The sequence below is a fragment of the Saimiri boliviensis genome, chromosome 3 (assembly GCF_048565385.1).
Source record: "Saimiri boliviensis isolate mSaiBol1 chromosome 3, mSaiBol1.pri, whole genome shotgun sequence".
Lineage (NCBI taxonomy): Eukaryota > Metazoa > Chordata > Mammalia > Primates > Cebidae > Saimiri > Saimiri boliviensis.
The window spans coordinates 50656409-50675611 of NC_133451.1; the positions used below are offsets into that span (position 1 = coordinate 50656409).

The 19203-nt window shown below is 41.4% G+C and overlaps 1 protein-coding gene across 1 annotated transcript in view; it reads right to left on the reverse strand.

Moving 5' to 3' along the window:
• KDR (kinase insert domain receptor) overlaps nucleotides 1-19203 on the reverse strand; it is a 49432-nt gene that overhangs the window by 10853 nt on the left and 19376 nt on the right. The window contains exons 11-25 of the mRNA XM_003933616.4: nucleotides 19056-19179; nucleotides 18202-18310; nucleotides 17029-17370; nucleotides 14722-14868; nucleotides 14257-14388; nucleotides 10719-10825; nucleotides 10158-10293; nucleotides 9686-9790; nucleotides 8110-8223; nucleotides 7458-7546; nucleotides 6693-6846; nucleotides 3794-3891; nucleotides 1131-1253; nucleotides 565-676; nucleotides 244-343 (exon numbers count right to left, since the gene is read on the reverse strand). Coding sequence (XP_003933665.1) covers nucleotides 244-343; nucleotides 565-676; nucleotides 1131-1253; nucleotides 3794-3891; nucleotides 6693-6846; nucleotides 7458-7546; nucleotides 8110-8223; nucleotides 9686-9790; nucleotides 10158-10293; nucleotides 10719-10825; nucleotides 14257-14388; nucleotides 14722-14868; nucleotides 17029-17370; nucleotides 18202-18310; nucleotides 19056-19179 — 1992 coding nt within the window. The remainder of the gene's footprint in view (nucleotides 1-243; nucleotides 344-564; nucleotides 677-1130; nucleotides 1254-3793; nucleotides 3892-6692; nucleotides 6847-7457; nucleotides 7547-8109; nucleotides 8224-9685; nucleotides 9791-10157; nucleotides 10294-10718; nucleotides 10826-14256; nucleotides 14389-14721; nucleotides 14869-17028; nucleotides 17371-18201; nucleotides 18311-19055; nucleotides 19180-19203) is intronic.

A 19203-nucleotide genomic window follows, 5' to 3' on the forward strand; every position in this document is an offset into this window, starting at 1 on the left:
TCAAGAGGGGACGGAAGGCAGCAAACCACACTGCCAAGTGTGTACCTATGCAACCATCTTGCATGTTCATCACATGTACCCCAAAACCTAAAATGCAATAAAAAAAAAAAAAAAGAAAGGCCTCAAAGTAAAAGCAAGACACTAACTGGGCCATGAAAAAGGTTTAAATAACGGAAAGACTTGCAGGCTAGGAGAACTTGTGAGCAAAGAAAGAGAACAGAGGAATACTTCTTAAAGTCTTACATTTCTGGTGTAGTATAATCAGGGGCCCTCATTCTGGTTCCTTCTTTCAATCGCCTACAAAATTCTTCATCAATCTTTACCCCAGGATACGGAGAAGCACCTAGAATTAAACGGGGGCGGAGGGGGAGCCATTCTTTGATTTGATTTTCTCTTACAGAAAACCCTGAGCCTGAATCTTGCACATCCTCATCACCTACGTATTTATCTTTTTTTTTCTTTTTCAAAGCTTCCAGAAAGTTTTACCTGATAGACGTGAAGTACAGGAGAGGAAAAGGCAAATTTTTTGGAGTCTGGATGGAAGGACAAAGAGAAGTGACTCACCTAAGGAAAATATTTCCCACAGCAAAACACCAAAAGACCAGACGTCACTCTGGATTGTGTACACTCTGTCAAAAATTGTTTCCGGGGCCATCCATTTCAAAGGGAGGCGAGCCTGTGGGATAGAAAACAAGGACTTACAGCCCAAATAAGCAAATATCTGAAGAAAAAACTTCCTTTGTTCCTGAACACAGGTCCTGAAGCTCACTACGAGGAGTTTAGTTGTTTTTTTTGTTTTGTTTTGAGATGGAGTCTCGCTCTGTTGCCCAGGCTGTAATGCAGTGGTGCAGTCTCGGCTCAGTGCAACCTCTGCCTCCTGGGTTCAAACAATTCTCCTGCCTCAGCCTCCTGAGTAGCTAGGATTATAGCATGAGCCCCGCTAATTTTGTATTTTTAGAAGAGATGAGGTTTCTCCATGTTGGTCAGCCTGGTATCGAACTCCCAACCTCAGGTGATCCTCCTGCCTCGGCGTCCCTAAGTGCTGGGATTACAGGTGTGAGCCACAGCACCCAGCCAGTAGTTTTAATACTGTTACTTAACAGAGCACTGGGTTCATGTTTGAAACTTACATCTCCTTTTCTGACGTAATCTGGGTCTTTATAGATATCCCGGGCCAAGCCAAAGTCACAGATTTTAACCACGTTCTTCTCTGATAAGAGGATATTTCGTGCTGCCAGGTCCCTGTGGATACACTGCAAAGAGAATTGTGTGTGCATTAGTTCTCAGCACAGCTGATCTCTTTCACATCTGTTGTGATCTCATGCTTCAAAAAAAATCCCACATCAGAAAGCCAACTGATTAACAAGGACTGGGCTAGTACCTTTTATCAACGCTTCAGTAAAAAACTCTGTGAGCTTTGCTGAGACACACATCTGCTTATTCCATAAACAGCCCCAGCCTTTGGAGTTAAATAATTAAGTTATAATATGATGATGGAATCATACATAGGCTTCAGTAGGACACAATTAAAAATGTGTTTCTGGTCACATCCACACATCCCTTTTGCCTGGCCCCATATTTGGTTAAAAGCGTGTTATTCTAAGGAGGTCCCAGAATGGCATTTATTTTTTGAATGAATGCACGGAAATCAGAAACAAGGGGCTCTCATTGGTTTAGCGCTCTTTGTTGATTTCCCCCTTCTGTATGAAGCTGAAGCCCGACTGGCTCTGATAAACACTTCCCAGTGGGGCTTCCACTGATTTCAAAGTGCTACATTATTATAAAGGTCTATTAAGGCAATTTCAGCCTAACACGAGTCAGGTTGATTCTCTAGTGCACTAATAATAAAATGAGATTCACCTTGGCTTTCTTTCTCTTCCTTTTAGTTTGTCAGTTTCCCCTTTCTCTGTATCTTCTAAACTTCATCTAACTTCCTACTACTCAGCAGCTTTAACTCTACGTGATATTTTATAAGGAAATGAGTCTTAGGGAGCACAAGAAATGAATCAAACTTTTTCTTTTCTTTTTTTTCTTTCTTTCTTTTTTTTTTTTTTTTTTTGAGAAGGAATCTCTGTCACCCGGGCTGCAGAGCAGTGGTGCAATCTTGTCTTACTGTGACCTCCACCTCCCAGGTTCAAGCAATTCTGCCTCTGCCTCCCAAGTAGCTGGGACCACAGGCGTGCGCCACCACACCCAGCTAATTTTTGTATTTTTAGTAGAGACAGGCTTTTGCCATGATGACCAGGCTGGTCGCAAACTGCTGACCTCAGGTAATCCACTCACCTTGTCCTCCCAAAGTGCTTGGGATTACAGGCGTGAGCCAACACGCCTGGCTGAGAGGATAATTCTTAAGTCACTGTGATCATGTAAACTGGGCATTGCTGATCTTCCCATACCTCAAATCTGTATGGCACTCTCCTCCGAACAAGGCATATTCAAAGCACATTTTCTAGCACAATGGAGCAACACCAGGAATTCCAAAAAACAGACAGTACGTTTGACTTTTCCCCCCAAACAAAAAAGCTTCCTTTTTTTAACCCACCAACCAAATGGATTCAAGACATCGTCTGGTAGTTGTAAGGGAAGTTAAGGGATTCCCACATTCATGCCCGTTCTTTTCCTAGTCCACGAAAGGAACCCTAAGTGGTGAATTCTGGCCATTAAAACATAGTAATAATAAATCATAATCTCTAAGAAGTGCAAAGGGCTTTTCCCTTTGGGAAAACCCTATAAATCCTCAGTTCTCCCCCTTCCCCTTGGGAGAGCGAACACAAGAGCTACTAGCAGAAACTGAAGAGCCTGAGGCCTTGAATGCTGTGAGAAGCTTTAAACTTCAGGGGAGAACGTGGGTTGAAGATCTCACTCTAATTTAATAAAAACCAAAAAATGCATAACTTAAGTCTTTCTTTCTTCATTAGGCTGCATGAATACATTCTGTCAACTGATAGTTCTTCCTGATCCTTAATTGGAAGTTTTCTTATCTAATATAAAATTATACATTTTACTATTTCCAGAGGAGTCACTGCCACCAGCCTGTTCCTGCTTGGTGTTTACAACCTTTGGAATAGTTGTGACTTGTCACGTTGCTACCTCAGCTTTTGTTTGGCCTATTTTTCTAATTTTAGCTCTTTTAATCGCTCTCATCTGAAGCCTGTCGTTCCTGGCTTCTAATTATACTCCTAACAAATACTTTTTGATGGATGTTGATGAATGTAAAATAAATAAAAAATAGACTCTCATGCCAAGATATATGTAAGGCTCAGTCCCTCCCCTCTCCAGGCCATCGCTCAAATGTCAATAAAGTAAAGCCTTCCTTAGGAAAGCCTTCCTTGTTTATCTTGTTTAAAATGAATGTACACAATGAACAGAAGAATAAACATACGCAAATAAATCACTCCCGTATATTCTTCTTGCTTTATTTCACCATAGCATTTACTCCCATCTAACCTGCAATGCATTTTACTTGTTTATATTGCTTCTTGTTTGCTCTACCCACTAGAACTGTAAACTCCATGAAGGTGAAGAGCTTGGCCTGTCTGTTCACCACAGTATCCTCAGTGCTCAGACAGCTTAGTAAATGTTTGACAAGTCTTTATCATACAGCTTAATTACGTGAACTGTCTAACCACCGAAACTTAGCAGACACAGAGGCTTCCCGTTTGAGCTCTTCTAAGAAACGCAGAAGTGGCGAATGAATTATAATCCCAAACAGGTACCAGTGGCTGACACCGGACATCTTATTTCCAAACCTGTGGTCTGAAAAGAAAGCTGATTTCCCCTCAACCTGTCTTACCTTTCGCGATGCCAAGAACTCCATGCCCTTAGCCACTTGGAAGCTGTAACAAATGAGATGTTCCAAAGTCAGGAAGTCCTTATACAGATCTTCAGGAGCTGTCCGAAGAGGCAGGAGGATGCAGATCAGTATTTCCGCCAGCTGGTGTGATTTGTTTCTAAGTTTGCTAGAGCAATACTCTTTTTAAGACTTGGGAGTAACATTTTCAGCAAATAGAAGCAGAGAGTCAATGCTTCTATCTTCTGTAAATCGCCTGAATTCCCAGTATCATTAACCTTCATCATACCCCTTAAGAATAATACTGGTTTTTTCCCATTTTAGCCAAATTGAACCAGTAAATCCAGGAGGTAGAATAAGGTAATACTGACCTAAATAATCTGGGAAAGAAAGAGGACTTTTCCAAACGTGCCACTTACACTTTTTTTTTTTCATGTACCCAGAGGGATAAACAATAGTTTCATATCAAGGACTCTAAAAATAAAACAATAATATTCAGGGTCATTGAATCTCTTCTCTCCAGGCTTTGTCCTGGGACCAAGGCCAAAAGTCAAACTATAATCCGCAATGAATAACTAAAAATACTAGAAATATATTTAATTCATTTTCAAACTTAAAAAGTGCTGTAGGCCGGGCGCGGTGGCTCACGTCTGTAATCCCAGCACTTTGGGAGGCCGAGGCGGGTGGATCGCGAGGTCAAGAGATCAAAACCATCCTGGTCAACCTGGTGAAACCCCGTCTCTACTAAAAATACAAAAAAAAATCAGCTGGGCATGGTGGCGTGTGCCTGTAATCCCAGCTACTCAGGAGGCTGAGGCAGAATTGCCTGAACCCAGGAGGCGGAGGTTGCGGTGAGCCGAGATGGCACCATTGCACTCCAGCCTGGGTAACAAGAGCGAAACTCTGTCTCAAAAAAAAAAAAAAAAAAAGATGGTAAAAAGTGCTGTAACGACATTAAATCTGGCCTGGGAGGATGTTTTTTCTTGAGAGATAACAGAAGCATGGAAAAATAAATTTACGTAAATTAGTGGTATTTACTTCAGTGCAACTGGTACAAATAAACACTAAGACATTAAATGGGTGTTTCAAAATCATCTCTTTGGTCAGATAAGACTTATGGCTTCTTTCCTGGAGAGAAATACCAGAGTAAACAAAAACTTAGTTGTAATAATAACCTTATAAGTACTAAAAAGGCTGTGAGCCTTTTTCCTCAACAACTCAATCTCAGGTTTCTGGCTCACTGGCCACTGTTTTTTGAAGGAGAAAGAGCAGGGTAGAGTCAGCACCACTCAGTGTGGTCCCAGCTATGTGAAGCCTAGATCACCTCCCCATGTGCTTCTAGACCAAGCCTAGACCACCTCCCCGTGTGCTTCTAGACCAAGCCTAGACCACCTCCCCATGTGCTTCTAGGCCAAGCCTAGACCACCTCCCCATGTGCTTCTAGACCAAGCCTAGACCACCTCCCCATGTGCTTCTAGACCAAGCCTAGACCACCTCCCCATGTGCTTCTAGACCAAGCCTAGACCACCTCCCCATGTGCTTCTAGACCAAGCCTAGACCATCTTCCCATGTGCTTCTAGACCAAGCCTAGACCACCTCCCCATGTGCTTCTAGACCAAGCCTAGACCACCTCCCCATGTGCTTCTAGACCAAGCCTAGACCACCTCCCCATGTGCTTCTAGGCCAAGCCTAGACCACCTCCCCATGTGCTTCTAGACCAAGCCTAGACCATCTTCCCATGTGCTTCTAGACCAAGTTCCAACCTCAAACTACCTTCTCAGCTTCTAAGGAAAAGGAGTTAAAGGCAAGCTTCATGTCAAGGGAAGCAGCGTGGATTTCTTCCACTATTCTTCTAGACTCATGTCTCAAGGGGAGCCAGCCTGTCACCCATAACTACATCCATGGCGCTGTCTCTGCTCCTTCTGAAGGAAGCAGATAGTGTGCTCTGGAGACAGCTGAAGCTCTGCAAGTTAGACTGGGACCACAGCTCCACCATAAAGAGCACAAAATATCACTGAGGCCAGTCACAGTGGCTCACACCTATAATCCCAGGACTTTAGGAGGCCAAGGCAGGCACATCACCTGAAGTCAAGAGTTCGAGACCAGCCTGGCCAACATGGTAAAACCCTATCTCTACTAAAAATACAAAAAAGTTTAGCTGGGCGTGGTGGTGCATGCCTGTAATCCCAGCTACTCAGAAGGCTGAGGCACAAGAATCACTTGAACTTGAAAGGGGAGTTGCAGTGAGCCAAGATCGTGCTCTTCTAAGAAACACAGTGAGACACTCCATCTCAAAAGTTAAATAAATAAATAAATACATAAATAAATAAACAAACGAACACTGGAAATATAACTTAAAGGCCAGGATATTTATCAAGACTCCCTTGGAAGGAAGGGAGTCTTGATGGTTGGAAGGAAGACTTGATAAGCCACTTGGGGTAGGATAGAAACAACAGATGGCTCCTCAACTGCCTTGGAGAAGGTTAGGTATAATGAACAGAAAGACTTTTGCACAGGTAAAGCATGCAACGTGGGGCTGAGCCACTCTGGGGCTCTCCAAGGCAATGGAGCAGCTAGTCAACTACCAGAAAGCTTGTAGCCTCTTCCACTAATAAATATTCAACCAGTATTTTATGAACACTGCTATGATTGTAGCTGACTGCTTAGACCACCTGAGCCACCAAGATTTCTCAGGCTAGCCCTGCTTCGCCTTCCTGTCTAGGGCTTCTACACTTCGCTTTTGGGGAGAAAGAATGGAGGCAGTCTATTTAGAAATTCAGGTATCTTTCAAATTGTGAGGTAGTACTGGACTTTTCCCATGATCAAATTTCTTGTAATACTCTATCGCCCTGTCTGCTCCTGTGAGAGCATGCCATAGCGTGCAGGAAGCACTGGCCAGTACCTTCCTCTTCTTCCACATCACTGAGAGACTTCTCCTCCACAAATCCAGAGCTGGCTGAGCTCTGGCTACTGGTGATGCTGTCCAAGCGCCGTTTCAGATCCACAGGGATTTCTCCAACATAGTCTTTTCCTTGACGGAATCGTGCCCCTTTGGTCTATAAAAAAGCAAAGGAACAAACAAATTCCTTAAATATAAAATGGGTCTTTAAAAGTTTACAACCTTTTAAATGTAGTAAACCATGGAGATAACCGAAACTACTAAAAAGCAGACAAGAAGGACTTCAGTTTCAGGATTATGCAATCTCTTAGCTGAAATACGGGGCAATTTAGTGCATAATAGGGTTTCTTCCACAAAGCCTAGCTCCTTCTTTAAAGAGACAAATGCCCCATTTCGAGTTGCATTCAGACACACTTTCAGCATTAGGGTGCTCTTCACAGAGGGATTTACACTCCATGCGGCCAAATATGGTTGGGGAAAGACAGAATAACCCAGTGCTGTCGTACCCTCTGCCCTCCCCTCTCCTCGATCATACCTACCTTCTCCCCAGTGCCTGAGTGCAGGGGGTGTAATGGGTCAGTAGATTAAAATCACAAAAATTAAACAGAAGCATATGGCCCCCAGAAGGTAAAAGAGGAAGTTACAACAGCCAAGAGATAATATGAGAAGATTCCTCATAAATTCATAAAATTTCAAAACTAACCTGTACCATTTTGAGTTTCCCTTCATTTTATAACATGGCCAGAGCGGGATTAGGAAATGACATACCTTGTATGGCACAAATTCATTTCTCTTGTTCCTCAGGTAACTGGATAGGTTTCCAAACTTGCAGAATTCCACAATCACCATGAGCGGCCCTGTAGACAGTGCATGTCCAGGAAGGAAAATGGGTTATCACGCATGTTTCTCATTAAGTGTTTAATAGAGTGATGAACCCAAAAATACCTTAGAAGAGGGCTACAACCTTTCACTGGGACAGCGATGTAGAAATCAGCTGGTCCCAATCCCCTTATATTGTAGTTTTTCTTTTTTCCAGAAGACATTTTCACGAGATTAACCAAAATTTCCGAAGAAAACCCACCCATCTGCTTGCTTTTCAGTGCAATCACTTAATATGGTTCCATTTTGGGGGTAACTACCCTTAAACTTTCAAGTTTTGTGGAAGTTTACTCTTCTCTGGACATCTGTTACACAGGTAGCAAACTATCACAGTGGCATGACATTTTTTAATTCAGGGAAAGCTTTAGAATAATTTAATTCTAGTGTCCATTAAACCTCCATGAAATATATTTATTCCTAGGAATCCACACAGTATTCTAAGCTAAGAAAATCAACTCCATGAGAATTAACTGCTTTCCCTCAAACACTAGCAGAGAGAAATGTTAAAACTGGGTGACAAAAACCATCCACAGTTACTCACCTCCTGGCTTGGTACAGGCACCTAGAAGGTTGACCACATTGAGATGATGACCAATATGAATGAGGATTTTGAGTTCAGACATGAGGGCTCGATGCTCACTGTGTGTTGCTCCTTCTACAAATACAGTACAAAGAGGGAAATCATAGGTGTGGACATTACCTTCAGGTAATTGGGGGTCTTCCCCTCCCTGCATGTCACTGTACGGCTTACCCTCCAGGGGTAACACAGCTGTGACCTAGTTTACAGACCACACGTGTTTCCTCAAAAGTGAAAAGTTAAGTGCAAATTCTATTTTCATATATATATATATTTGTTTGTTTGTTTATTTATTTATATTTTAGAGACAGGGCTTCACCATGTTTGCCAGGCTGGTCTTGAACTCCTGACCTCATGACCCACCCACCTCGGCCTCCCAAAGTGCAAAGTGTGGGGATTGCAGGTATGAGCCACCACACCCAGCCACAAAGTTCATATTTTAAGTGAGCCAGAATGTTTGATATTTCAAGGAATCCATTGTGAAATCTTTTGTAAAGTGAAGAATACATCTGCAATGCAATCATGCCCAGATTCTCTTCTTTTACAAAACTGGATTTTTGCATTTCAGGTTCACTATGATTCTTAGGGTCTATCATTTTAGTGCTTCCTCATACGGAAGTGACACCATGCATTAAATATCTTCACGTGTTAGAGGCTATCCTGAATGTTCCAGCCAATCTGTGCCGAACTGTGTAAGCAAATTAGGGCCAGCTGGCAAGACCAGTTGGCACGTGAAGCTGATGGCACTAAGACTATGTTTGATCCTGTATGGATTGCTACACTTCCCTCGAATTCACAGGCACAGTCCACACCTCAGGCCCTGATGAGCCACCTCAAAATTACATGCTCCCTTGGCCACAAGGGAAGAAAGGCGAATGGAGAAAGATAGCTTTGAAATGCACAAAATCTATTGGCAAAGGGTCAGTGGCACTGTCTTCATCAATGAAAGAATAAAGAAGCTTTATTGTCTAACATCCTGAAATGAAAATGGCCAGAAGAGAATTCCATTACTACTAGGATTAACAATTATTTATAAAGCTTTTAATTTTAAAAATATAACCCATTATTTTTTCTAACACAACCATTCTTACTTTGTAAATTATTTTTTTACATATGAACATCTTTTACATATTCCAATTCTAGAGAACATACTAGTTTTGCATTCCACTATTTTTCTTTCCCTGTCTCTAGATGGTCTGTAATTATCTGATTCCACAATATATTAAGAAACCATTTTAATAAAATCACAGTGCTTTTTTCCTGTAACCAGAACCACTAAGTACAATTGTGTTGGCTGAGACCTGCATAAGGGTAACCAGGCAAGGAGGTGAAACCCATCCCCACCTTTGCTTGCCAGACCGTGCACCTTGGCATAAAGCTAGAAAGGAGGATCCTTTTTCCAGTTTGCACAGGGCACTATTTAGGCTGGCTGCATGTGTGGCTAGTAGGCCCACCTAAGCACAAAGCTACTGACAGAAGCCTTGCAAACTGTTTAAAGCCTAGACAAAACAGATAGAGCACCATATAATTTTGCTTTTACCTTTTAACATTTTGACTGCTACTGTCCTGCAAGTTGCTGTCTTGTCAATTCCAAAGGCATCTGCTTCAATCACTTGGCCAAAGGCACCACGGCCAAGAGGCTTACCTAGAATCAATAATAGCAACAAGAAAACGGACTTGGATTATTATACCACCAAAGTGATATGCAGAGGTGTCAACTAGATAGGGTGACCATACATCCCAATTTAACATGGATAGTCCAGTTTACTCCTTTGTCCTGGCTTAATTACTTAATAATTCCCCCTTAGCTCGCCAAATGTCCTGCTTTGGATGACTACACAGGGACCCTACCTCTAAGTGGCAAAATGAATGATTATCCAAATTCAAGAGATGGAATTAATATTTCTCAACCAGAATCCAACATCTGAATAGACCACATTTGTCATCATTCTAATGGAGGCAGAGATGGCCTGGTAAACACAATATCAAATTAATAGCAACTGAAAATGTACCTAGCTTCAGCCGGTCTCTGGGGAATTCCCATTTGCTGGCATCATAAGGCAGTCTTTCACAGTGTTCGTTCAAAGGGAGTTCATCCGGATCCATGACGATGGACAAGTAGCCTGCCTTCAGTTCCCCTCCATTGGCCTGGAAAGCATCAGTCCTTCCAGTCATATTCACACTGCTGTTTGGCTGTTGTTTCGTATGCTTGTTATTGCTGTTTATTGGATCCTCATTCCTATCTCATTTTCCAATAAAACTCATGGAGTTTGAGAGTGGTCCTATTATAACCCTGCTTCTGGTGTCCCCTTATCCCCCAAAGGAGCTCAGAATTAAGTTTTTAAAGCCTAATTACATGAGACAGTCCAAGCGCTTTTCCCCTCTAGTGGCTTCTATCAATTAAATCCCTGAGATCCAGCCAAAAGAAAGTGGGCAAGAATGTTATTGTATTGAAATAAAAATGTTCCCATTGAGCCAATAACAATGGGAAGAAGCAACTCAAAGAACCCCAGTCAGTTTTCATTAATCATGAAAACCAATGTGCATGGGCAGAAGGGAAATTATTTTGTTACCCGCTTAACGGTCCGCAGGATGATGACAAGAAGTAGCCAGAAGAACATGGCAATCACCGCTGTGCCCACCAAAATAATGATTTCCAAGTTTGTCTTTTCCTGGGCACCTGGAAAGACACAACTGAATGAGTATCAACCAGTGGAAACTTACATACGTACATATATAATATAGATAGATAGATAGATAGATAGATTTTTTTCTTTTTGGTAAGATGACACATTTTAGCACTAAAGCAAGATCTCAAGCTTGCCAACTTGGAAAAATCCTAGAGGACAATAGTCACACACCCCTAACTTGGATGGGGTCTACGGAATTCTTTTTTTTTAAACCTAATGTTTATTTATTTATTTATTTTTAGACACATGGTTTCTATGTTCTAGGCTGGAGTACCATGACACAATCATAGCTCACTGTAGCCTTCAACTCTTAGGCTCTAGCGATTCTCCCACCTCAGCCTCCCAAGTTGCTGGGACTGCAGGTGCATAGCACTAAACTCAGCTAATTTTTCTTTTACTTTGTTAGAGACAAGGTCTCACTACATTGCCCAGGCTAGTCTCAAACTCCTGGCTTCATGCCTTCCCCCTGCCTTGGCCTCCCAAAGTGCAGGAAATATAGACATAAGCCACCACACCTGGCCTACAGAATTGTCAATGGAAAATTTAAAGCTTGCGAAACATTGCTAATGAAAACTTACAACAATGCAATTCTAAAGTAATTAAGCACAGGAGTAGTAATGTCTTATGAGCCAAATTTAGGAAGTGTTTAGAGGAAGAGCAGTCTTTGATGGAAAGAAAACAGATCATTCTTTACAGAGAAAAAAAATGTATTTAAGGAAAACAAAAATCTGCTTTTAAACTGATAGTCGATGTCTGAAAAAGGATCATGTAAGAAACCAAATAGGGAAATAAACCAAGTTTTTTGACCCAAGAGCTACTAATGACCACGTATCTACTATGCACTCATCATTTCTGTTCCCTCATTATCTACTGCAGAAAAGAAGACTGAGGAATGCAACCGCACCTGGATGGACTTTCCCACAAGATAAAGCTGGCCTCTTGGTCTCAAAGATTTCAAAGAGAATCATTTACAAGTTAATTTCTGTCTCCCTGGTTCATTCCTTCTCGCTTATAATCATTCACTGTTCCTCAAATAATTGTGTACATTACCCATCTCCTCTTTTGCCTCTGACAAAGGGTATATAAGCTTCTGTACCCCGCCAAGGGGTTGGAGTAATCATTCTGTGGCCCCCAGCCCTGTACATTAATAAATTTGTATGCCTTTTCTCTTAAAAAAAAAATATATATATATATACTTAAAAAAATACACTTTAAATATACTGTTCCACTTAATCTCTTCAACAACTCTCAGTTTTCAGATGAAGAAACAGAAGATCAGAGAGGTTAAGTGACTTGATTGAGAGCACATAGCTAGTCAATGGTTCAGTCAAGAGATAAAGAGGTCTGTCCAACATAAGCTAACCATTACCTACACTACCCCGTCCCTGTGTCAGGGGCCTGAGTGAGGAAAAGAGAAGTAGCCAAGATGAGCGTATCACTCATGGCCTGGTAATGGGAGTTTCAAACCACTCATGAAAGGAAAGAGAAGAGAAAACTAGAGGTCAGCAAGGAAAGCTGCAGATGCTCAGGGCTTCAAAGGACAGCTCTGGGTGGGAGAAACAAAACGCAGAAGGAGGCTTTCCAACCAAGAGTGATTAGCAAAGAGATGATGAGAAAGCAATCATCACTTGAGGCCTCCCATCAGAAGAGTGCAAGGGGAATCAAACCGGGCCACAAGCTGTGCGGATGGCCCACTATAGCCTCGAGAGAGCAGAAGACAAGTGACAAACTGGCTTGCAAAATAAGTAATACATTGGTTTGCAAAATAAAAGTTAAGTTAACCATGGAGAGCAAGCACGAGTATGCTTGGAGTAGATTTTGTTTTTCTGGTGGTCCTAGGGAAGTAATTCTCTATTTATACACACAGATTTAAAAGTCCAATTGTATACAGAGGGTGAAAAGATCCAAGAGTCTATATTCTATGTGTTTGTATATTAATATTCTCACATAACATTTGGGAACCTAGCAGGAGGATTAAATATCTAGCTCTGCCTTTCTTAGCATTCACTCCAGGTAACAAGTAACTATAATCTCTGTGCCAGTGTTGCCTAGTTAGGCATCTGTAACCAGCTGCAGACCACTAACAAGCGAGAATGCAGAGCGTCAGAGAGAATCTAGTGGATTCTCTGCATATTTGCCCTAAAACATGAATCACTTTGGAAATGACAGAACTGCCACGATCTTTGAAATCTTTATTTGCAAGTGTGGTTTATGAAATTCTAATAAACTTATACACTTGAAAATATGTCAACATATCTCGATGCAATACTTGGCATCATAGATTTGGCAGAGTAAAGGGACCAAAATCTAGACTTTGAGAGACAAGTTAGAACGAGTTCCTAGAAATCCATCGATTCTCCCTTCTGTCGCCATCCTTCTTTCTTACCCTTGAATACCATTCCGTTACCCACACAACACAGTTTTTTATTCTTCCCCTGGTGGGCCATTAAAAAGAAGCCATAGGAATGTACTTCTTAAGATAAAATATTCTGCTACAAATTACTTTTCCTATTCCACATCACTCCTGCATACACACATACTTAGATAAAAATCAAAAATTCTCCATGTCAGAAGAGCAATAGTCTCTTGTTCACAAGTGAATCTTAATTATCTCTAGTTCAATTAAAACTCTGAACCCTTGTGACTATCTGGATAGCATGGACTGCCATGATTAGGCGGCAATTCTAATATGTTTCCAAATAAATATAAAGGCATCATTTCTATAAGTTAATCAAGCCATTCAAACAAAGACAGAATCAGGGAGAGGAGGCTATTCATTCTGCCTGGCTAAGAATTTTTCCACAGTAAGAACTACAGGAATAGGAAATGTGATGCAAGCAGAATCATAACAATATTAATTATGTTTGCTGGTTAAAAGAATACATGCTTACTGAGAAAATTTACAAAGTACAAAAATATTAAAAATCATTTGGAGTTGCCCTACTCAAAGTGAATGTGTGTCTATAAGATATAAACTAATCTTTAAAACCTGCAGGATGTATCTACGACTTCCCACTGACCTTCTTTCTTTCTTTTAAGTTCCAGGTTACATGTGCAAAATACTCAGGTTTGTTACACAGGTAAACATGTGCCATGGTGATTTGCTGCACCTATTAACCCATCGCCTAGGTATTAAGTCCCACATGCATTAGCGATTTTTCCTGATGCTCTCCCTCTGCCCACCCCACAACAGGCCCCACCGTGTGTTGTTCCCTTCCCTGCATCTATGTGTTCACATTGTTCAGCTCGCACTTATAAGTGAGAACATGTGGTGTTTGATTTTCTGTTCCTGTGTTAGTTTGCTGAAGATAATGGCTTCCAGCTCCATCCATGCAGCTGCGAAAGACCTGATCAGATTCCCTCCTACAGCTACATAGTATTCCATGGTATACACGTACCACATTTTCTTTATCCCACTGACCTTCTATTATGAAAAATGCCTCCACTTTTGCACAGCCAAGAACACTGCATGCCTGGCAGGTGTAGAGGCCTTCATCCTCCTTCCTCACTCTGCGGATAGTAAGGTTGCGGTTCCCATCCTTCAATACAATGCCTAAGAGAGGAAGAAAATGATCATTCTCATTTGTGATGATGTGGTCTGTGAAGTTTTTCAGGGAAATTTAGCAAATATAAATGCCGCCCTTCATCTTGGTCTGTTACCTAACTCTGTAAAGTCATGTGGGATATATTGCTGACTGATCTCCTATAAGGCTTTCATGAGAATTCAACAAGGCCCCATATTCCAATTCTAAGTCTGTGAAATGAACCAGGCCATGGACATCAATACTGCTTTTTTGCTACATTACATTAAGAAATAATACGGCATTTTAGATAGCAACCCTGGGAAAGTTCTGCAACCCAAGTGTGGTAGCCAAGTTCTATCTACCTGAGTCTTCTACAAGGGTCTCATTATCTTTAAACCACATGATCTGTGGAGGGGGGTTCCCAGATGCTGTGCATGACACTTCGATGGTTTCGCCAATACTCGTCGTCTGATTCTCTAGGTTTCCTGTGATCATGGGTGCCATGCGCTCTAAACATACAAAAAGAAAATCACAAAACATGCAGTCATAACTTTTGAAATGGTTCGAGTGTCAGCCAACTTTTAAACAGTTTAAATTTAGTGAAAAGGAACTTGTTGGTTTATTAAGCTCAAAATAGGCAGAAGTTGATAACGGCACCACTGGTCACTGGGTAAAGTTAAGTGAAACAAGTCAGTCAGGACACTGCAAACAGATTAATGGCTTTTAACATTCATATTAGTGATACTAGCTGGTAATCTCATCACAAAAGAAAGGTTCAGAGTCACCTATATGGATTTTTCCCCTAATCAGATACAACCTTTCCAGCGGAATACTCCCATCCTATGAAATTTCTAGCCAATAATACAGTAGAATCCCTTCATATTTCTCTTGGAAGTGCCAAACTTTATTATCATTCAACAAATAATGCCTTGCATTTATTTGGCAATTCTTACAAAACTCATTGCTACAATTTGTGTTCCTCACATTGATCTTACGTAACGAACAGAACAGGACTATTAGCATTATCTCACAGATGAAATAAATGATGTTCAGGGACATTAAATGACTTGTCCATGTCCCTATAACTAAGTAAACAGTTGAACTGTTACTGAATCTGGTGAGGCTAAAAGAGCAGTTCAGTGCTATTTCCACTGAAACACAAACAAAACAACAATACCCTAAGGAAAGTCATGGATTTAAAGAAAATGAAGCCCAGGAGTATTTGTTTAAGTGTACAAGAAAAATTTAGATTTATTCTTCCTTCAAATTATGAAAGTGCTGTTGGAATATCTGGTCCAAACCAACTGAACATCAAAAGGGATCATGCTGAAAAAATCTACTTCAACACTTAGCAAAATGAGATTACCCCAACAGCATACTGCACTGAAGTCTAAGCAAATGTACTGGACTCCAGCCTACTTCTAAGAAGAGATTTTAGGAAAACAACTTAGGAGTCCTGAGGGAAGTAAACGAGCTAACTGCGAGCACATATTTTCTGAGCACCGCTAGGCCAGGAGCCTACTTCACAGCTTTTTCTGAATTCTTCCATAACCTTGAAGACAGACCAGCCAACAGAAAATCCGTGGTCATCTATGGGGTGTGACGAAAAGGGTCCCAGGGATGACTTGACCCCAAAGTATCTCCTCTTATAACACCTGAGTCCTAAAACTAGCAAACTTTATGCTAGTGTCTGCCAGAAGGTACCTCTTCAAATATGACAAGAACTCTGATGATGACGTTATCCCTCTAAAACTGTGGTGGAGGGTAATTTACCTGAGCAATTTACTTCCTAACAGTAAAAAAACTGAGGGCACATACATCCTAAGAATTGAAAAGGGACACCAAAAGGAGGAGAAGATGGAGAGAAGTGGCACAAAGAGACGCTCTCCACATTTGCCCTGGGATTTTCCCACAGACAGAGCCATGACCGCCCGGCTTTTGCATAGGGCATGAGGTTAGACAAGAGGTAGACAGTGCATCTATGAGGAATTTACAGAGCTATCTGCTCACTGAAGCGATCAACCCATTGACCTTAGGCTATGCCGAACCACGTGGGATCACCCAGAGGTACAGATAGTGACTGTAGCTTCCTTCCCGTGGAATCTTCTAGGTCCTAAACTCAGCCCATCATCCCACTCTTCATGCAGCAGGTGCCTTCTTGAGCACTTAGTGTATGCTGCTATGCTCTATGACTAGAACTACAGCAGGGAGCAGAAGAGAGAACAATTCCTGTCCTCATGGACACAGCGACCTCACTGTGCCGTGACTTCCCAGTGGTTGCCTGTGCTCTCCTCCTGTCCTTCATGTTCACCACTGTGAATTTCTGACACTCTCCTAGCTCTTAGCAGGCATTCCACAAATACGTGTCTACTTAAATAAACTGATGCCCAAGATAAAGTAGAAATTTTCCTGGTTCAAGCTAATCCCTTATATATACTAGTGAATTACTCCATCACCATGGTTAGAAAGAGCCACGTTATTTTCTCTTTTTAATACCCCATTTCATTATTATTAGCTTCTTTCTACCTTAATGACTTGGTGAGGAAGTGTGCACCAGTTTACAACATAAGCTCCTAGAGGACAGTAATCTTTGCATCGCACTTAAACGGCACTACATTGAAGGCATTCCAACTGCCTCTCTGCACGATGATCCAGAATTATCTCCCTACCTAGGACTGTGAGCTGCCTGACCACACAATGTCTTTTCTTGGTCTTCCTGTCTTGAGCAAAGCAGATGTAGTCTCCTTGATCCTGCAAGGATATATTCTTGAGCTCCATGATCAAAATGTCATTTGTGCTGTTGGAGAACGTGGTGGCATTCAATTTCCAAAAAGTTTCCAGGTTTTTGCAAACAGGTGTGGGCAACTCTCCCACGTGGACTGGCAGAGGCTGTGGGCCAAGCTTGTACCACGTGAGGTTCTCAAACGTAGATCTGTCTGCGGTGCAGCACAAAGACACGCTCTCCTGCTCAGTGGGCTGTGTGCCAGGTTGCAAAGTAATTTCAGGACCCCCTAAAATGTAAAAGCCATAGTTATTGAATGGTGATTTAACTTGGTACAGCTCACTATCATCTTGTTGCTTTCGGCCTAATACAAAGTACCAAGAGAAATGAAGCTCTGTCAGTCCCAGATGATGTACTACAACTCGACAAACTAGACAATTCAGGTCCCAAAATATCTTATTTGGCCAAAATGTATTACTTGAAAATGTAGATAAATTCCTCAGATATTTACCACATCTCCACTTTGAGTTCTATGTAATGTTTAAGATTTTAAAAATTCAAAGCAAAATCTCTAATCCTAAAAGAATTTTAACAATTAGGTCTTAATCAACACTAACGCTCAACGACATGAAAGCTACATTTATGCCAACGAATTCACCCTGACTAAAATATTCCATCCAGCAGAGTCAGCTAATGCTTATCTATAAAACTAAGATGCACAGGCAAAATCAGCAGCACTGGAAGGGCACTGCTCCTCTCTCATTCGGATCGCCTCCGGAAAGCCCACCCTCATCAACTGTTCCACAGCAAGCCCATCAATATGTACTGAAGCTCAGTAAGTCATGTACTGCATCAGACTCTGAGGCCTGAGACGTAAACGTGGTTTAAAGCATCTGTGAAACCATTCTCTCTCCAGTGAAGTTGGATGCACTGACTTCACATAAACCCAGGAGATACCTGAGGAGTTTCAGTTCATGAATGAAACCATCAATGACAAATCCAAGTCCATTTTCCTAAATGCCATGCCACTCACATGAATGGCAAAAATAAGAGGGAATTACACAGCTTAGTAACCGCTGTGCGAGTGATCCAACCCAAACCTCCAGAGAAGAGTACTTACTGGTCACGTGGAAGGAGATCACCCTCTCTCCTCTCCCAACTTTGTTGACCGCTTCACATTTGTACAAAGCTGACACGTTTGCCGCTTGGATAACAAGGGTACTTACAGTCTGTAGGGGAAAAAACAAATCCCAGGCCGTAAACAATGCAGGCTGTTTGTGCACAAGCACTCAGACTGAAGTCCAGCAGTCTCCACAATCACTCCAACCAGCCTGTGCCATTCCCACCGCTGCACTGATTGGACACTGTCGAATTTATGCAATTACGGGTTGAGTCCTTCTTATTCAAAATGCTTGGGACCAAAAGTGTTTTGGACTTTTAATTTTTTCAGATTTTTGAACCTTTGCATTGTATTCGTACCAGTTGAGCTTCCCTAATCAAATTCAAAGTGCTCCAACAAGCATTTCCTTTGAGCATTATGTCAGCACTCAAAAAGGTTCAGAATTTAGAGCATTTTGGATTTTGAGTTTTCAGATTTGGGATACTTACTCAATTTGTATAATTATGCTACTGTGGAGCTCACACATTATATAAAAAGGGCTTTGGAAACCATAAACCGATGATGTGTTTTAATATGACATGATCCACATTTTTTTACTCTCATGTTTATAAAATCAGAATCACCTTACACAGATGCATAGATTTAATGTCATAGATATTTTATCTTTCTCTGATAAGCTATTAATAAGTTAACGGTACTACTAAAAGTCAATGGTCTTTTCAAAGTGACTTCATATGCTATTATTTTATCAACCAGACTATTTGGTTATTAATCTCCAATACGCCTCACGCATTACTGTACCATCCTTCCATTAAAGAGAGACAAATTTTCCAATTTAAAAACTTCAAACTCACTTTGTTTTTTCCTTCAATTAGAGCAAATTGATTTTTATTGACTTCAATTTTATTTCCTCCCTGAAAGTCCTCCACATTTCTCCATTCATCACAAGGGTATGGGTTTGTCACTGAGACAGCCTGGCTATAAGAAAGAGATAACAGAGCA